This window comes from Onychostoma macrolepis, chromosome 23 (assembly GCF_012432095.1).
Source record: "Onychostoma macrolepis isolate SWU-2019 chromosome 23, ASM1243209v1, whole genome shotgun sequence".
Lineage (NCBI taxonomy): Eukaryota > Metazoa > Chordata > Actinopteri > Cypriniformes > Cyprinidae > Onychostoma > Onychostoma macrolepis.
In genome coordinates, this window is record NC_081177.1 from 25,396,986 (window position 1) to 25,418,413 (window position 21,428).

At 37.9% G+C, this 21,428-nt stretch overlaps 1 protein-coding gene across 5 annotated transcripts in view; it reads right to left on the reverse strand.

Annotated features, from left to right (window-relative positions):
- LOC131531588 (PDZ domain-containing protein 4) overlaps positions 1 to 21,428 on the reverse strand; it is a 66,060-nt gene that overhangs the window by 18,060 nt on the left and 26,572 nt on the right. For 3 of the 5 annotated variants that reach the window (XM_058762441.1, XM_058762439.1, XM_058762438.1), the window contains exon 2: positions 15,134 to 18,002. The exons of 1 other annotated variant lie outside the window; for it this stretch is intronic. In XM_058762441.1, the coding sequence (XP_058618424.1) occupies positions 15,134 to 15,193 (60 nt within the window). In that variant the 5' untranslated portion in view covers positions 15,194 to 18,002. Of the gene's footprint in view, positions 1 to 3,287; positions 3,355 to 15,133; positions 18,003 to 21,428 lie in introns of those variants that run through there. One more of the 5 variants, XM_058762442.1, reaches the window with a different exon arrangement.

Here is a 21,428-nt window from a genome sequence, read left to right on the forward strand (position 1 = left end):
TTCCTTTCTTACAGCTGCCATACTGAGCAAAATGAAATGGTCTGTCTTTTGGATTAAACCTGTGTTGTGTGTGACACAAGGTTTCTAAGAGGGTTTATTTAGCATCTAATGGTACCTCGTGTGTGTTACTATGGCATATTGACACCTGTTTTGTGGAGCTCACACAGCATCTGAAAGTGTGCAGGCGGTGAGAAGCATACTAATGCTCCACTCGCTCTCCTGGGACTCCCGTCTGACAGCGGCTCAGAGTAAACGCTCTCTAGATACAACCGCTCAGAGCTGGGCGCACCATGTACGTTCTCACATACACCTTTAAAGACTTTTGTTGAATTATTAAACCTGTAACTGCAATAACATTTCTCTTTGTCTCTGAGATAGTACTAGAGCATTGGTCTGGACATTAAAAATACATGCATGCTTTCTGTCTTTTTATTTACTTCCATTCTAATGTAGAAAGCAGCTGGTAAACTATTTGAGATTAATGATTTAATGCTCTCTTTTTTTTTTATTACCCATGCAGCATATACTTGAAAGCTGTGGCTGTTTTGTATGTAAAAATTAACTATGCAGAACTCATATCATACTCTGCAGGCAGTTTGTCAAGGGAATACATATCTGCTGAAGCGCCATGAAGCGGAGCAATCCTTTCCTACTGTGGGCCTGCTGCTATGGATTTATTCAAATGAAATACAAAGTTATGTACGAAAACCTCTTGAAAAACAAACCAATTGGATAATTTTACAGCAGGCGTTGTTTGTGCAATCAGCTTTTGTTTGAACGGAGATTCAATGTTTCATTTTGTAGTCTCTCAGCACATGAGGGAGTCTAAACATCTCTGCTGTTTAGTCTGCATCTCTCAGTATTTCTTTCTCTTTGATATCTAAAACATTACTTTGTTTGAAAACCAAATGAGCTTTGGAACATTATACAAATGTAGAAACCATGTTAACAAAATCACCGATACGTCTCACACAAATATAGGGGCCTGACTAAATGGTTATCATGGGACTGTTTATTTGGGGTCTTGCAGAAACCTAACCCTAACCTTGTTTGCAGCAAATACGAATCTTATAATATAGAAATAGCAAATACGATCTTGATAAGTGAGCTCCCTGGGGAGGAGAAAATCGCTCCCTGAGAGATTTGAATAAAATAGTTGATTCCAATAGTGTATGGCAATCTAAGCTCATTTTTGCCTTTTTTATTAGGACAGAACAGTATTGTAGACAGGAAGTGAAGTGGCAGGGGCAGGGGATCAGGAAAGGTTTGCAAGCCGGGATTCGAACTCAGGATGCCCAATATACAACGGCGCTATATGTCTGCACGCTACCCACGAGGCTACTGGCGCCAATAACGACTTTCATTGTTGTTCTCTAAAATTATGATTACAGGTGCAGACAATTGATTATTAAAGACTCACAATCACACAGTTCCGTGCACAACACTAAGATATGACCTCAAAACACTAACCATAGCGCATGAATTGTAAACTAATTTCATTGTATGATGAGCTCCGTATGTATGGCTTTTCTGACATAGTAAACTTGCTTGGTAGCGCACCTCGTACACCATTGCATTTTAGATGTGGAGCTCTTGGGTACCAGTCCATTAAAACAGAAATTACGACACTCTATAAACAACTCAAAGACTTGTAGAAGTAAGGTAAAATAACATGGTTGCTGCAGCAAATGCTTTTTTATCTCCAGATTGCTTTTGTTAACACTATTGTTTAGGGTAGGGTTTAGTGTGGGCTGTACATTATAGAGAATTTTAGCGCAATTCTCCAGACATTTCATTTCCTAACTTCTGCAATGCGTACAACGACCAACGTAAAATATTGCCACATTCACAATCATCTGTTTTGTTTAAAACCTACTGTCCTCTTAGCGCCACTCGCTTGACATTTTACTTGCTGGTAAAAATAAAAAATAAAGCAATGTAACATCATTTTGCACAAATTTTGCCACTAGCACATGTTTTTCAATAAGCCTGGGTTGGTTTTTGCCTTAAGCATGTTTTTAAACTAACAATGTGATTCTGTTGTAAAATTAAACTCTTATTGAATGAATATATTTACATTAACATTCATGCTCACCCACTATATTGAATTATTTTTTTCTCTGTTTTGGAGAAGGGCTATTATCTTGAGCAGGTTCATAACTTATTGCACATAGATAATCTGTATTGCAGTCCTTTGACTTGACCTCTGACCCTCTCATTTTTCCTGCACATACCCACATGTCTGATACACCTGTTGGTGCACATACTGATGAGGTGAAGGATGAACTCACTGTTGACACTCATTTCCATATTGAGTAGATCTTGATCCCTCCCCTGACGATTAATTCCACTGGGATTAATTAGACACACATAGTGCTGAACCCTCATTAACACGCTCCTGTGATATGATCTGAAACAAATGTGCCGTCTGTGTGTGTTCAGAAGTCTGGGAGATCCCTTACACCTAAATTATGCAAAAGGTTGAAACAGCTCCAAGTTGACTTTTACATTTTCTGAGGAAAATATGAGTGGTGCAGAAGTCACACCACATTGATAGGGTGTTAATTGCTATGCAGTGTTAAGAATTGCTGAGTGTTTTAGCATGTTTCTCTGCTTTTGCTTGGAGCTTAGTGGCCTAAATCAAGAGTCAATATTCTGATTTGCCTTTCTATGTCATTTTGTTCTTTTATCAGCTGCCAGGCTGAAACTGTAAAGACTAAAAGGTATACTTTGTTTTTTTACATGTACACTAGAGTATGCATAAGGTGTGCAAAGTAAATTTCCTCAACAGTAACCGTATAAATGTATAGGTGTAGCCAGATTTTTCTTGCCATCTGTACTCTGTATGCTTAACTTATGCATACATCTTGATATTTCAGCCAAAAAAGAAATTTATGAGAAAAAATAAAAGCATCGATTTGCTCAAGACCACAGCAGCAATAGATGCACAAGTTGATGAGCGCTTCTGTGAGGAGTTCAGAGATACTTAGTTTAAACGAGTACAAAGACATTTTAATTGCTCATAACCTCTGGAGAGAAATAGTGCAGACACTGGACAAGCAGGAAACTTTCTAGTGGACATTTGTCGAGTGGCTGTGTTCACGCACAGTATCAAATGTGACCCTGGACCACAAAACCAGTCTTAAGTCGCTGGGGTATATTTGTAGCAATAGCCAAAAATACATTGTATGGGTAAAATTATCGATTTTTCTTTTATGCCAGAAATCATTAGGATATTACTGTAAGTAAAGATCATGTTCCATGAAGATATTTTGTAAATTTCTTACCGTAAACATATCAAAACTTATCCTTTGTCCACGGCCATGATCGTTGTCTTCAGTGTCTGGGCATCCAGCGCGCTGAAGCTGCGTTCGTGGATGGTTTATGTGTTCGCTCTGAGCGTGTAACCATGGCAGCGCTGCGATCGCGCCTCTCTCTCCTCACGGGGATGGGAGAGGCTCCCTCTGTCACTACCCGCGCTAGCTTCTCTGCCACGAGCAGAGTTAGCGAATTTGCACTGGGGCGATGGGAAGGTTGCGACCTTTCGCATGGCATTTGTCTGTCACGTGCTCGCTTGTCAGCATCTGCATGCCACAAGGTTGTGACGGGGTTCAGGTTGTGGCGCTTTCCATAGGACCCCTATGTCGTCACGACATAACTCGTAGTGACCGACAGATAGGAACGCCTCGGTTACGTGACGTAACCCTCGTTCCCTGACGGAGGAACGGAGACGTTATGTCCCCATGCCAGAATCTCGAACCATCGCTGGTTGCCAGGGACTCGTTCTCGGCTCCTCAGCGTAAAACCTAATGAGTGGATGCACCTGCCACTTATTTATACTCGTGTGCACGGGGAGTGGCGCAGGTATGCAAAATCCACTAGCCAATATTCATTGGCGTTTTCTCTTAAGTCAGAGATGATTGGGGCTCCCAAGTAAATCCCCTATGTCGTCACGACGTAACGTCTCCGTTCCCTCCATCAGGGAACGAGGGTTACGAACGTAACCGACACGATTTTTTTTGCACCCTCGGATTCCAGATTTTCAAATAGTTGTATCTCAGCCAAATATTGCCATATCCTAACAAACCATACATTAATGGGAAGCTTATTTATTCAGCTTTCAGATTATGTATACATCTCAATTTCGAACAATTGACACTTAAGACTGGTTTTGTGGTCCAGGGTCACAAATGGAATGTACTTTAAAAGGCATTTTAAAGTATACTCCATTTGACTGCACACATACGCTAAGCGTTCATGTTAAAATGGAACTGTACTTAAGTCTGATTAAGTCTTAATTGCTTAGACAAATAATGTTACATCTCTCCATAGAAGCTGTGTGATTTGAGGTTTCATTCAAAGTTTAATACGTAGGTTAAAGGTCTGATATACTTCAAGCTATTTGAAGAAAAACCAGGTGTGATCAAATTTGGTTAGAACAGCTCGCCAGCACAGAAGCAAAATCAAAAGAATGAAATAGTGACATAGTGAGATAATATTAAAGTTTGTTTGGAGTTTGTTTTAGGGATTTTTTTAAACAGCTTGCCAAAACGAACTTTCTGGAAAAGTTCTCCCTGGCTGAAAAACACCTTCAGACTACCAAAGGTCAGTGTTGATTATGCAATAGATAAGTGTGGTTCTGAGGCTCTGCCTTTGATGTGGAAATCTTTTCTAGTAGAAATTGAACTTTGAAAGTAACAGTTTTTTTCATGTTTAATACTGTAAAGCTGCTTGCTTTAAACCTGTCATATAAAGTGATTCATAAACAAACGAGACTGGACTTTAATGGAGTGCCGAATTGCAGATCTGGTGCAAACGTGTCCACATTGCTATGATCTGGTGCTTTCTTAACTGCTGTTTTCTCACCACTGTCATTTTTGTCATGTTTATTTCTTTACTGAGAGAAAAGCGCACAGCACATATTTACTTATTCATCTAAACACCGCTCTCAGCATTGTGGGCAGCATTGGAATGTTTGCTAGCAGTAAACCATTCCTCATTTATTTCAAACTTCCTTTAACCCCTGAGCAAATAACAAAAATCTAATTCACCTTGAGTATATCAGGGCCTTTAAAGGTGTTTGTTCAAACTACTAACTCTTAGCATGAGCAATAGTAAGTTTGTGCTGTTTGCTTGATTTAGCAAACAGCATTAAGTTAGCATGGCCCAGTTAACCCCTGATGGTAGATACCATAACCACTCAATCTAGTTTTGAAAAGCATTTTTATGAAAGGCCATTTGGAAATCTTACAACATAATGTTTCATCATAGTATAAATTTTGTCTGGCTCTAGAATCATTATTCACATGGCACTTACAGATTAGGTAGTTTTTATCCAGTGATGGGTAAAGACAGCAGATTTAAAAGGGAATATTTCTGGAAGGTATTGCAACGGTTCAGCAACTGCCCCTGAGAAGAATGGGAATGCTAACGGGTAGCTTTCTGCTGCTACTCTACACTTCATCGGGCACCACTAACTAGAGGTGAACATCTTGCTAATAAAAAATTCATGTAACTTTAAAGAAAACCCTTTTGATAGGTCTAGTAAGAGAGAAGATGAGATGTGAGGATACGTCTGGCACGACGAGACAGACAGACAGAAAGAAAGGGTGTGGCCGAGCGGAGGTGTGGAGCTGTGTGCGTGTTAGATGGAGGCAGAGTGATTCTTTGATCACTTATCTGTGCCATATGTTCATTAATACTAATGAAACTATTCAAAAACCAGTGTAAGACGACTCATTTTGCTTGCTTAATGAGTCTGGTTGCCATAGTTACAGCATCCCATTGCAATGCAGCTCAGAGAGAGAGAGAGAGAGAGAGGAAGGGGCGCTCAGAATGATTGATGGGGTGCTGGATAGCGCTAGTGTGTTGGGCAGATTGATGGTGTTTATTCTGCGGTTGGTTTTGCCAGTGGAAAGGAAGCTACACATGTGCCTCAGTGTATTGAAGAAGCACCGAACACCCACATCAGATAAACACACTTTCCTCCTTTGTCAGGATTTGTGTGTGGATCTTTTCTCTGATGTCTCTGATGCTCATTTCCATGTTATCATATCCGCAATGTGGAAATGGCTTTGAGGTATATATTGGAAAGACAGCAAGGTCACGTTTAGAGAATCAAAATGGATTTTGTAAGATGACACTGAAATATAATTTGTATTTACATTTGAAAATTTTTTAAATAGTTCATAATTCTTTGCTCACTTAAAAAAATAAAAAATAAAAAAAAAACAGATTTGAATGATATTAGTAAATTACTGAGCCCCTAAAGGGACATTGGCAAAAAAAAAAAAGAAAAAAAAAAAGGAGACTTTCGCGTGCGCACGAAAACTTTTTTTGAGCTCAGGCATTACAGTTTCCGGTTGCATCACTTCTGCCATCTTACAAAGAAGAAAACAAGAGCATGCATGTTCATGAATTAGCCTAATTGAGATCTATTTTGGCCTTCAATACTAAAACATTGTTTCTGTTCTTGCATTCGGACACAGATAAATCATCACTGAACAGCATAAGAACAGCTTTTTCCGTCAGGCTATTTTCCACCTGAACAATACATAGCCTAACATCTTAGGACTGTCCATCTGTACATAACTTCTCAAAACTTTTCATCTGTAAAATAGCACATTCATAATTCTTTCTATTTTCTCTATATGTTGTACATAACCTAAAACATTTGCACGTTCATAATTCTATTTTATCTATATTTTTATTACCATAGTCATTGTTTTTTAATACATTGTCTATTCTGTTTATTATTAGCCTTATATTTCATTCTATTACCTTAAATTATATGCATGACTACACTCTCTCTGTACTTTCTCCACTGGATGCTCCTGTCACCAAGACGAATTTCTTGTGTTTTTGTGTGTAAACACACTTGACAATAAAGCTCTTTCTGATTCTGACATTTAAAACGCATTTTGAGGTCTAGAAGGATTGGTAGCTACAGTATAAAAGCTCTTGTTTTCTTCTTTGTAAGATGGCAGAAGTGATGCAACCGGAAACTGTAATGCCTAAACTCAAAAAAGTTTCTCGTGCGCACGCGATAGTTTCTCGTTCCCACGCGAAAGTTTCTCGTGCGCACGCGATAGTCTTTTTTTTTTGCCAATATCCCTTTAGGGGCTCTGTAGTAAATGATGACAGAATATATATTTTTTTTTGGTTTAACACAAAATAAGATGTTTTTAAGAATGTCCATGCTGCTCTTTTCCATACAGTAAAAGCATATAGAAATCAGTGATTCTTAAGACTCAAAAATAGCCATATAAAAGCATAATAAAAGTGTGCTCCATATGACGTGTGCTAGATTCCAGGTCTACAGAAGCCCCATGTGATAGATCTAACTGAGAAAGACACAAAAATTGTCAGTTCTCAAATCATATTTGCACTTTGCACATATGGTGTAAAACACATAATGACAAGTTTGTTTGTTTTTTAACAAAAATAAATTAAAGTTTTTCTCAAATCGAAGCTACAGCATAAATTTAACTTAAGCATACAGCACAGAAGCCATTTGAAGCAACCTGTATGGCTTTATTTATTTATTTACTTGCGTGTTTGTTTGTTATTTTGGGGTCTTGACAGTCCTTGGTGGCTAAATGTCTTGAAAATGGCACTGTGAACATTCTTAAAAACTTCTATTGTGTTCCAGTAAAGAAGTCGCATGGGTTTAGAATGACATGAGGGTGAGCAAATGATGACAATTTTCATATTTCTTCAACTCCTGTGCAATATCAAGAATAAATAAATTGTTGTCTTTGAGAATAGAATAACTCATACTGAAACAAGAATAAACAAATGGGAAAAGCGGGACTGGGCTTAAATCTTTTAGTTTCTAGCTATCACCTTCTCAAAGAGCTGTCATATTCCTCAGATGAAATGACTGTGTTGTGAAATCATACACATCAGTGACAGCAGAAACTGGTACAATGAGCTTTAGTTAACCACAGGGTAACATTAGTGCGCAAACTGAGCCACATGCACATTAAAGAGCTTCACAAACCAGCATCAGCCACCAAATTCATGTTGTGCATTTCTTTACAAAATGTGTAAAATTAATAGCAATGTTTTATCTTCTCTAACACTAATTAAGTACCCCTTTAAAAAGTAATTGCATTACTGTTCAAAAGTTTGAGGTCTGTAAGATTTTAGTCTCACCAAGGCTGCATTTATTTGTTTAAAAATCCAGTAAAAAACAGTAATATTATGATATATGATTACAATCTAGTTTTCTATTTTATTATAACATAAAGTATAATTTATTCCTGTGATCAAAGCTACATTTTCATCATCATTACTCCAGTCTTCAGTGTCACATGATCCTTCAGTAATCATTCTAATATGCAGATTTGCAGCTCAAGAAACAATTATTGTTGTATCAATGTTGACAACATATTTTTGTGGAACCTGATCCATTTTTTTATATATCATTTTATGGATGTAAAGAGCCACATTCACAGCATTCTGAAATATAAATATATAGTCTTTACTGACTTTTGTGCAATTTAATGAATCCTTGCTGAATTAAAGTATTTCATATATAAAATCTCACTGTCCCCATTTAATGGTAGTGTAATTATATGAGGGAAATGACCAACCCCAGGCCTAAGCCTTTCATCATGGTAAGCTTGTTTAATACTACAGACAACAGACCACAAAAGCAAACAAACTGGCCAAACTAAATAAATAAGGGTAAGTGATTTAATTAACATTAGCTTGGTTGAGGTAAAAGAGCACAGGGCATGATGGATCAAATCATTATGGTTACAGTTCCACTTCACATGTACAGCACAACTCGCAATTTCTGTAATTGGATGGATTAAAGGGAATAAAATCTCCTAATTAAGCTTAATTAGCAGGGTCTTTCGGCAACGTGGATCCCAGGAAAGACGGTCAAAGACATTGAACACAGCAATAGACTAGGAAAATATGTTTTGTTGTGAACTGCTTGGATGGTCTTATTTCTGAGAATATGAATCATCTGTGTGTGTGTGTGTGTGTTAAATTGTTTTATAGTGCATAAATGGAAGCACTACATTTAATTTAACATTTGCACACTAAATATTAACGCTATTCATAATCTAAATATAAGCAGAAATTCCATTGTAATACTTTTTTTTCTTGCATCTGTTTATACATACTGCTGCCTTAAAAAGTGTCACAACTATTTTTTGCTTTGTTGCAAGCACTGGTATTTTATTAATTAACTGAAAATATAATCTGTCTGTCATGCAGTTATATCTTTTCAATCAGTGCATTTGGCTCAGTCTTGTGAGTCGTGGAGACATTGAGAGTTGACATTTGATCATGCGTCATTTCTTTGACAAGTAATAAGTCCAAACAAATGATAGATCTGGAAATTGAAGTGAAATGAAACTGAGATTAAACTCGACGGAGACTGTGAGAGTTACGGTCAGGCACTGCCCTGGACGGCGCGGCCGGGTCCTGAGGAACCACTAAGGTCCACCAATTCATTCCTGCTCTGTGATGCGTAGAAATCAATTACTGTCGTCACATAAGGGCAAACAGCTGAAGAAAAAAAGCTATCTATCCATCTTTCATCTCTCTATCCTACAGCTCACCTTTTTATCACTCCTCCCTCCATCCGACTCCAGCGGTAATGGAGTCCAAACAGCTCTTTGGTGTAATGTATTCCTCTCATTCTTCCTATCCTGTCATCATCCTCATGCATCACACACTCGTTCTGTTTTCAGGGGTCACTGGTTTAAGCAGAAGCCTGAACAGTAAGTGACCTGGAATATGTATCATTTGCGTCACTTTTTAGCTTACTTTTTAATGTTCACTATCTATTTTCTAAAAACATGTTATCTATCTTATTGTGAACAGTTCATCCATGTATGCGTTTCATTTTCTTTTGTTAATCAAAATGTCAACTTCTCTCTGGTAAAGTATCACAGGACCTCTCCAATAAATTAATCCAATTAAACCACCCCCCTTCTTACAATTGGCTGCAAGTTCACAATCAGATCTGCCACCATCCAATCAACAACAGATGAACAGAAGCAAGTGGCCGCTTTACATTTTTTAAATTATTATTTACAATACATTTCGCTCAAATGAACATCACAATGGGCCAGATTTACTATCAGTTTGCGCCAAAGACGCGCAGTTAAGAATTAGCGCTGAAAAGGCGTGGACACAGTTATTTTTGCGTCTGACCTTATTGAATATGCATTTGTAGGAGTTTCCCTTTCAGACGCAACATTTATGGGAGGAGAGTATTTAAATAAATCACGCAACGCGATTTACTACTGGTATTTGCACCATTATTTAACGGCCCTAAAAGCATGGCTTAAAGTATTTTGCGCTTGAAATGGCTACAATTATTGTTGCTAGGAGAGGCACCGCAGAGAACAGAGAGCACGTGGTAGAAGAGACAGAATTTTTTTTCGACATGTATTAATTTATTTGGAATGCCAGAAGAACACATTATCTGAATCCGAACATATCCTTACGCTAATTTGCGTTGCGCTTGGTAAATTGCGTCATTATGGAAATGCGACGGTGCGTCGGTGTTCAGTAAATCACCCGCAGAAATTTCCAAGCCCATCGGCACTGTTTTGGAATTGCACTCTCACGCTAATTTGGCCTGTTTAGTAAATCTGGCCCAATATGTATTTAATACATGTATTTGCGAGTGATATAGAGTCATTTTAACAACTGAAGTCATTACACAAGTAATGTCCTTGCAGAGAGGAGGCAAATTTTCAGATTTATGTTAAGAGTATTTAACTACTATGTACTAACATTTAAACTAATCATTTGATACAATATACTTAATTGTGTACATGTTTTTACCTTGTACTTGTATGTATTTAATTTTGTAATAAATTTATGTAATTATAACTATAATTTCACTGTTGACCCTACCACTACCCTCCTTAAACCTAGCCATACCACCTAAGCTGGCCCTAACCTTACCCGTATCCCACCTCAATAGCAGCAATAGTGTTTTGCAATATAACATGAACACACTAAGTACATTGTACCTAGCAATTATATTTATTGATTTATTTTGTTAATGCAAGAACATAGTATTAAAAGTTATTTTTTCCACTGTGGATTAATTTGTAGGTATGAGGTTTTTTACCACAAGACTAGTAATGTGCACAAGTACGCAAGCAAGTAGGGTAATTGGTCACTTGCCACCAGCAAAGATTTCTTTTTTTTTTCCTCATGTAAGTTTGCAGTCTGCACTGAATGTTATTAGGGAGAAAAGCTCTATTCAGACGGGACTAGTTTCCCCAATGAAGGTCAGGTAAATTTGTCTTTCACAAATGCAATTTGTGATTTCAATCTCGTCTGAATTGAACATGACTGCGTTTTTCACAGAACCTCTGGAAAAAAATTCAGAGCAAATTACCTACTGCTTTTCTTAACTCAGTTGACCTCTGAGAAGAATGCATGTTATTATGATGTTGTATTTTTCACAACACTCTTCCTCATTTATTTTGACCTTTGTCGAATGGCATAACCAAAGCTAATTTTCTCATCTCTCTGCCAGATGCAGGTCCATTATGGATTTAGACCTTTTTGCCAATTTCCCAGGAAAAATAGCTGCTGGTTCGAGCACTGCAGACAACATATTGCTCAAAACAGCCACAATAATAGCAGCATCAGATATGATGATTTATTTCCCTATATATTTATACATAGCTTATTAGTTGGGTTTGCTGGTATAAAAGTGTGTTTCCCCCCCCCCCATCAAATAAATTACACATAATTATCATTTTTATTATTTTGTGCCTTTGAAAAAGCAGTTTTCCACATGGAGATTTAGACGCTCTCTTTCTTATATATATATATATAAAACCATGCTATATGAAAACAGCACTTAGCTCTCTGTAAATACCACACTGGATATTTGTCCTCCTCTGGTATCAATCAATAATCTGTATGCTTAAATAATTATGATGTTGGTAATTAGATGGTTGCACACTTCTCTCTCTCTCTCTATTTCTCTCTGCAGCTTGTTAACGCTAAAGGTTGGGCTGTTCTGCTAATTGGCTTTATTAGTATTGGTGGTCTCTTATCGACAAGACTTTCTATGGATGATACATGCAAGTTGCCACCTAGCACATAAATTGAGCATAAATTCTCTGGATGTACTGTAGCAATACAGTTTTCATTTAAAGGTACTTCCAAACATAATCATTTATAAAAATGCTAATGAATTGCAATCAGAAAAGCACATACTATAGCAATGGCTTTCCTCAAAGTCATCCCTATGGTTTCTGACACCAGCTATGATTCAAAAGTTCATTGCTAGTCTTTGTTGTGTATTTTTTATTACCCAAATAAAATATTTAACAGCCCAAAAGAGTTGTAAGTCAAAGCCACAGAGAAATGTTTGCTACTTCCATGAAGTTGTCTGAAAATGAAATTTTTTGATTGGCTTGGATGTGTTGATACTTGTAGGAAGCCGGGCTAATAAAGCTCATTAAAGCTCATTAAATCTCATAAGACAAACAAACAAACAGGAGAAAACACAGACACAGACAGAGAATAAAAAACCTGTGGGGACATGATTATGAGAGACTGCAAATATCACACTAAAGGCTGTTCATAGTGGGCGTTTTTTGCAATGAAACCGGGGTGCCTTACTAAAAGTTACTCAAGTATATTTTTACATATAATAATAATGTTCACATTGACAAAAATGTTTACAGTGCGTTATTGCCAAGTTTAACAAAGCAAAGACATAGATGTAGCGCAGCCTTTATAAGTAATTCACATGAATTTGTAGGTTTACCATAGAAAAGCTGAAATGTGTTTTAAGTCTGACTGACCAAATTGACTGGCTCGACTGACTTTACCATACAGTAGTTTCAAAAAGAGTACTCATTCCATAAAAATAATATGCTTCAAAAGAATATTCTTAAGTATGAATTAAATGTAATGTTTTTAGACACTTAATTGCATGTTATTTACAATTAAAGGCAGGGTAGGTGATCTGGTTCAAAAACATTTTTTGTTATGCTGGCTGAAAGTCTCTTCACATCCCAATAGCAATCACTAAGTTAAGTGGTCTAAATTTATTTATATATTCTGTGGAAGGTGTAGGAGCATAAAATGTTTGACCAATTAAAATGTTCGGTCCGACAAACATCAAAATATGTATTAGCAAACCTCTGCGCAGCCTGTTTGCACAAACATGATAAGTCATCAGCGCGTTCCGTATTATTGTAATATTATACGCTTTGTACTGTAATGTTTTCTCACTGGTGAGAAACCCACGGCAACAGTGAAAAAAGCATCCCAATTTCACGGGAAAACTGGGGACTTGGCAACACTTGCACACAGTGCTGTCATACGGAAGTAAACACGGAGGACATAAAGTAAGCTGCAGAACCAGTGAAATTATACACAGGCAATATGAAAAATAAAGACAATTTTGAAACTTTTATAATACAAGTCCTCATGTTTTGCTTGTATATAGAGTTATCATTGTAATACTTATGAGTTCTGACACATCACTGTACTTCCACTGACTACCTTTCACAACTGTCTTGATAAATGCCTAGTTCTTTCATGAAACTAGATGGCACAGGGTGATGTGTTCTTAACGTAACTGATGATATTCACAGCGTTAAACGTCTTGGCACAAGCTGATTGGTTCATGTTGCATACACAGCCAATGAGCTTGCTGCTTTACATTTAAATGGCTGGTTAGCATCCACTTGAGCATTTTCCAGCGCGCCTTCAGAGTTCCTATGAAACCCTCCACCTTCCCCAGCTCCACCTGTATCGATCTGCCATGGGTTATTACATGCTATTTGTGCAGCAGCAGTATGTCTTAAATACTCACAGCACCGTATCGCCGTATGCACTGGCAGGAGCAAGTTCCTGTAATTGCTTGCAGCAGCAGCAATAATCTACAACTACAGCAGTAACCAACAGCAGCAGCAATTCAGCAGCAGCAGCGTAGCAGATCTATTCTGCCAAGACCAAATACATTAACATTCAGTGCGTTTACATGCACCTTCTTAATTTGATTATAATGAGATTTTGACAATATTGCGATTAAACTTTACCTCATGTGAACGGAATACTTCGATCTAAATAATCTGATTAAGCTATTAATCGCAGCAAGCATAATCGTATTAACATAGCGTATGCCAATTTTAATCGAAATATACAGGCATGTTAACACCTTAATCACAGTATTGCCGCTTTGACCAAAGTGTGCATGTGCTTGTGACATACATGAATGACGTGACACGCACCTGTAATAATACGCAGATTAGAAATGATGGCGGGGAAGAAAGCATTAGGGGAAAGCACAACTTGCTTCCACTAGTCTCTCTGTTCCTTACCCTCATCCAGAAACGGCAAGTAGAACGCATCGGCAGCGTAAGCAAACTAATTGCCATCACATTTCTATGATGCCAAAAACGCATGGAATACAACCATACAAAAGTGTTTTTGAGTCCATCATTTGTGCTGTGCAGTGGGGTATGTGAATAGTGGCAGTAAAAATAAATTTGCCACAATTCTTAGCGAATAATAAGAATAATGGACATTGCATGTAAACAGGAGTGAAGAGCTTTGCTCTTGACATGTAAACATCATAATAGAATTAAGTCCTTACTCTGATTATTGGAAATAATCACATTATTCGTGCGCATGTAAACATAGTCATTGTCATACCCATTACCATGTTAAAATCTTCAGAGAGTTATCATGATAGAACTTATGTAAAATCTTCGAAGTGAATCGTGACGCATGTTGATCTAGAGTGACATAAAAGTCGCATGAATTCCAACATGACTGTTCAGACTGTGGTCGCATTGGAAATCATCTGACCTGTATCAGATTTAGTACCAAATATGGAAGTGGCACAAATCAGAATTGAAAAGATCATATTCCATGTGGTTTGTGCGGTTCACTCAGTCATGAGAAAAACAGATCTCAGTCACATGTGGGCAAACATAGCCTTAGATCCCTATGTATTAGCAATAAGCTAAGACTGAAAAAACTATATATGATCAAAAAAAAGTGGAAGGAGAAAAATTTTTGTTGATGTGTGTATCAGGCCATTCAGAGCAAGTTGCTACCCCTCAGTCAGTAGGAATATGGACAGATAGGAAACAGCTTTGGGTTTGATTCTTACCTGGAACATGACCCTGTACTGCTCCTCGGGCTTCTGCACCACACACATGTTACACCCCATCCTGACGTCTGACCCCGCACACCTTCAGGCCACGAACCCGCTCAGATCACCTACTCAGAGCAACTGCTGTGCTACTTCAGCCAAGCAGCATATCCCAGATCCCCACAGACAGTTCGGTTAGCTTTCGCAATCCAACGAGTTTAACAAACGTACTCGGGTTCACAGTAGGAGAACTGCTGAGTTCAACGCATTTCTGGTTCAGAGACACATGCACAAGTCTTTAAAAAATGTCAGTTTTTCTGCTTTTCAAACAGTCCATTTCATCCTACCTAACTAAAAAACAGAAGAAATCCAAACTGTCATATCTCAAGTCTGTTGTGGAGCGTGAAAACAAATGAATTCCAGTATGTAAAAAAGTCAATTTGTGCTTGATGTGAAATGTTGTAGTACAGCACTTCTTCTGTTTCTGTCCCCATTGATATGCTTAATTCAGGGAATTCAGCATGAAATTACACTTCTGTGCTTGCTCTCACGCTTTTAATCAAGGCCACTTCCACCAGCGCTTTTCTGGGACTACATCCAAATTACTCCTAAATCAGTAAATGCTGCATGTACATGGCTGTGCGACATTCAATGTTTTATTCCAAAGCGGTGGAAGGATAATTGGAGAGATTGAATGTTTGGTCAAGAGAGACCAACAAGGAGGAGCATTCCAAGAACAAAAAATAATTTTGCCTCACAGTATTTGGTGAAATCTGTGGCTTTGTTTCAGGTTTTTGCTTCCAAGAAACGTCAGTTCAATTCCAAGTTCTTAACTGCCAAAGTTTTTGATGGAAAATAAAACACAACAACTGGTCAAAACAGTGTATTTTATCAAAACACGAAGCCCTCATAAACGTCAGGTGTTTTCATTTCGAACTAAACTGTGGAAGAAATTCTTGACTCTAGCTACTGATTTCCGTCCGCAGATTTCCTCCTCACAGCGAGATCCATGATTCTCTCCCAGATTAGATCAACTGCTGTGGATACCGAAGAAGAGTTTGACTGCTTAACGCCTTCACATATCCATACAGAACGATTTCACGTGCCTCACTTTGGCTTTGTGCTTTTCCACCTGTTCCGCTTTCACTGGTAGCTTTTCGCTTTGAACTTCTGCTTGAGTTTCTATATTCACGTAGGTGTTTCTTGTCAGTGTCTCATCTCTCGAAGACTCTGAACTGTGTAGCGTGCATCGCATTCAGTCGGATAAACATGCGTGTTTCACACTGGATGAATTGGTGAAAACTGGTTGCACATGAAAGCGCGAGGTGAAAGAGTCAGTACGCTTGAGGAAAATTCAATCCCACGCACTCCTACATACACTTGTTAAACGCTTCTGCTTAGGTGCGAACAACAGCAAACATCCTTCACTCGACTGGCCGCCCATCTGTGACACTTTATACTCGCTCAGGACACCAAACGCCACCAGATCCAACTAAGCAGGATACATTCGAAGGAGCGGCTTCATATACATTGAATTTTGTTTCTAAAAAGAACAACTATTATGCATTTATATTTATTTTGTAGTAAAGCTCTGTACATCACAGTTATTATTAACCCAATTCCTCAACAGCTAAAATTTATATCAATGACGGAAAATTCAATTAAATAACACAAGCCCTTAATAGTGATCACTGGCGCTCTGTCACATAGAAATCAATATCTTTCTTAATAAGATACCAGTTGGGTGCCTTTGGAGCTCAGTGGGTTGCGAAATGTAATTATCAGACATTCGGTTTAACAAACGCTTTGTGGTTCTGCGAGCACACTTTGTTAGAAAGCTGAGTTGTCCAAAGGTGCATATAAATCTTCATCCAATTGCGTGCTCAAATCTGAGGCAGCAGTCTTTACAAAAGAAGCAGTGTGTAGCTAGTTGTTCTTAGCTGTTGTACTTAGCTTTTTCTTTCCTCCTTCTGTCTACTTCACACTTTCTCATCCCTTCTTGCTTAGTTTCTGAGGAAAATTCCAAAACTATCACCAAAAAAAGCTTTGACTTAAGCACTGCTCATTATTGAACTACAGAACTATTTGTCCAAATGTTGGCTCTCAAACCAAACAGTTTCTGACATGAACACGCTTCAAGACGGCGGACAGCTTTAACCTCATTAAACTGTCAAAGGGCCGGTGTTGTTTCACGCACCCTGCTGTTTGAGATTGCAGGCTAGCCATTCATGCTGCAGTAACGTGCCAGACAGACTGAGCGCGCTCTGAGACGCTAACAGGCGTCGCCCTCGTCCGCCCACATACACAGACGGGTCAAATGTTACCACACACACTCATGCAAACACAGAAGATTGCCGTATTTCACCTGAAACAACCTCAGAGAGTTTGTGCGAGACTTAGAGGGAAAGATTTCAGGAAAAAAATTAATAAATAGCGCAACAGTCTCAAAAGTATTCCTCAACTAGACAGCATCCTACATAAACACACCCTTCAGTCGCCACAAGTGTGACAAAGCCGTTGGGACGTGAGAAAAAAAAAGAGAAGAGCATCAGACTCTCAAAGAAAGAAAGTCAGGTATGAGGGAGAGGCGTGTCATCCCTCTTTCTCTCTCTTCTTCCTCCCAAGAGTGTTGCGTCCTTTTGTTTGGCCAGGATTTGAGTAATCCATACTGGCATGTTTCTTGTCCCGAAAAATCCTTAAGCAGTCTTTATGGAAAAAAGCCACCAATATGGATCAGCTCCTCCAGCTTTGGGATGAATTTCCGGTCCTGTTCAGAGCAGCATCTCTGTGATGGAGGAAAGGAGGATGGGAGAGGGGCGAGCAGGCAGGTGAGGGGAGGTTGCTGCTGTCTCGTCCCCTCGTGTGAGCCGCTGAATAAACTCCCCCACTGCAGCGCAGAGAGAGAGAGAGAGAGAGAGAGAGAGAGGCACACAAAGACATTAACGCCCTGTGAAGCACCACACACACACACACACACACACACTAGGGCTCGTGCTGACTGGAGGAATAGTTTAGGATGCAACAGAAATCTACATCCTCCAGCCCCTCTCGCGCACGCACGCACACACACACACACACACACACACACACACACATTTTCTCTCTCCTTGCACTCTTTCTCTCTCCTCTGCTTTTTCTGTTTCTCTGCTTTAGATTCTGTCCTCTCTATGCATCTCTGTCTCTCTCCGTTTTTTAAAAGCAAGTTATTAATGTCCTGTTTCAATTGAATTGAATTCAGACAGCTTAAAAGTAAGTTTTAAAACAGCACAGAAAATAGACAAACTGAACAATTGAAATTGGATTTAAAACACTGAGGAAAAAGTATACATTTATATGAATTATCAATTATTATAGATATTTTTGTAAAATAATATAATAATAAAAAATTTAAATATGAAGGAAAAAAAAAGATTCTGAACAGTCAATCATTGAATCATGAAAGTCCACCCCTAAACCTCACCGTCAGTCATACGAAAAACGTACAAATTAAATTGTTCAAATTGTAAGAATTAGCCACCAATTCGCAAAAACCGAAAATATTTACGAATTGCATGACATCGTAAATTAGTTACATTTTCTCATTAAATTATGTTCACAAAGCCTCAATATGCACACACACACACACACACACACACACACACACACACACAAAAAGGGTTTCTAGTAATGGCAATACAAATAACAACATAATTAAAATAAATAACTATAATTTGAATGAATCACAGGAAACAGGCAATATGTAATTTTATTTTAAATTAAATAAAGCTACTCTGCTTCACATTCTTCCCTAAATGCCCCCCACCTCTCTCTCTCATCCCTGCTGCTGCATAATGCATTTTTAAAAAGCCTGTGTACTAATGGATGGATGTGATATTCATAAGGTCATGGATTCATTTCTATTGTGCATGATTCAGGTTTGAGATCTTTTGAAAATATGAATCATTTATCTTCTGTATGGATCAAAGCATCAAAGATCCACATCTAATGTCTGGGGCTGTGTTCAGATGTGCTGGTGTCATCATGTAATTCATAAGGACTATTTATTTTATGCTGATGGAAACAAAGACCATCTGAAAGAAAGCAGAAGGAAAAGGAGAGTGAGTAGACGAGGATGAGATGCAGAAGAGAAACTAGGTAACAGGTGTGAGACCATGATGAAAGCTGAGAAACAGCCAAGAGCTGTAATGTAATTAGTGTGTGTGTGTGTGTGTGTGTGTATGGAGGGCATCTCAGAGGGTTTTGCAAGGCAGGGAAACTTGAACTGCTTGTTTATGGACATAACACTGATTCCTGAGAAACTGGACAAAACATCCCATACATTTACATGCCATTAGTTAAAATAGATAAATAGCAACATTTCAACTCAAATTAATTAGAGACAACAATGCAAAATAAATACTTTTATCTCCTCTTTGTATTATCAAATAATAACATTACACTGTCACCAACCTGTCCTCAGACTATAACTCAATACTTCATAGAGGTTAAAATGTATAATACAGTTTACAGTATATAGAGGAAACACTCACAATTTGGAGAAAATTCAGAGAAATATGATAGATCACACACACACACACAGTCTGGTATATGTGGTTTATGGGGACTCTCAAATGGTTTTTGAACTGTACAAACTGTGTGTGCTATTGCCCTACACCAACCCTACACCTAAGCCTACCCCTTACAAGAAACTTTGTGCATTTTTAGATTAAAAAAAATCTAAAACACCATTTAGTATGTTTTTTTAAGCCTTTTGGTTTACGGGGACATAGGCAGTGTCCTCATAAACCACCTTCACATTGTAGTACCCATGTTATTATACAGATTTGTGTCCTCATAAACCATATACACACACACACACACACACTAATGTGATTTGGTGTTGGGTTGTAACAGGATTAGAGCTGGGCAGATTGTGTGTGAGCGCTCATACTCTTCAATCTGTCTTGAGGGAACCACAGCTAGACACACAGACGAAATGTAACAGCACATGAAATTGATGAATTTACCCTCTTTTTGGGAGATATCATGGAACTACATATGTTTAGCAATATATATGGGCCATATAATGGGCCATTATTATTGGCACTGATGGTATTATAAAGAACCCATGGAACCTTTTCATTGTTTGAAAAGGGTTCAGATTATAAAATGTTAATTAAGAATTGTTCACTTAAAATGGTTCTTTGGGGAAACAAAAATGGTGTGTGTGTGTGTGTATATATATATATATATATATATATATATATATATATATGCCTGTTGTTCAAATGAGCTAAAGTGACATTTTATACCAACATCATTTTGTTGTGCACACTTAATTTACTTAACATTGAAATTTCCTTAATTTATGTAAAAACTACATGAATCATTTTGTTGACATAACTAACTGGGCAGTGGATCTGTAGTTCCCATCATGCTTCACAAGGGACTGAATTAGGAGAGTAAATTTAGGGATTAAGTGTTGTTTTTATGGGTTTTTTGGGAAATAACATGTCAGTGTTTAATGTTCAGTAATGTTGGACAGTTAGAGGACTTTTTAGAGGATAAGGAAATTTCTAAAAAAAAAAATTATTTGATCCCACTTAAGAAAATTTATTTTGACAAACGTAATAAATGAATGAATGAATGAATGAGGCATTTATATAGCGCTTTTAAATAACATACTACATTAAATTTATTGACTTAAACCAACTAATTGGGTGTTATTTTGAATAAAAATTTTGCATAAAAACTCTCTTCAGATAATTAAGTAAAGGTAAAGAATTTTTTTTTTTTTTGAGACTTTTTATGCGTTTTGTCTATTCATTTACATGACAACAGCATTCTGCGAGCCTGGAAGTGCAACCTTTCGAAAACAGGCTACAGGGTAGTATATAATGCCGTGCCCTAAACAGATGCAAAACAGTCTGCATTCTGAATTCATGATAACCCTTCCTCCAGCTACAGGACATTCTATTTAAAATCTCTTCACTGATAAGCAGCAGCAACAGTCAGTTATAACTCTGCTAAAGTAAATCATTTCCAGGAAGAATCAACTACATGCTATATTAGGATGAAATTCTTTTAGCAAGGCTGTCTGAGATAGTACTGACCCTATATGTAGTTTTGGATGCTCCATAATTCATGAGAGACGAGAGGTCTTGTCCATTTAGTCTTTGTGAGCTGTCAGTCAGCTGCTAAAGAGCAGTAATGTAATCCAGTGCTTAATAGAATATCTTAAGTAAGTAGGCCACACCCACTCCTTTCTGTGGCCAATCAACAGTCAGCGGAATAATCATATCCCACAGCTGGATGATTCATCACTGTGATATTT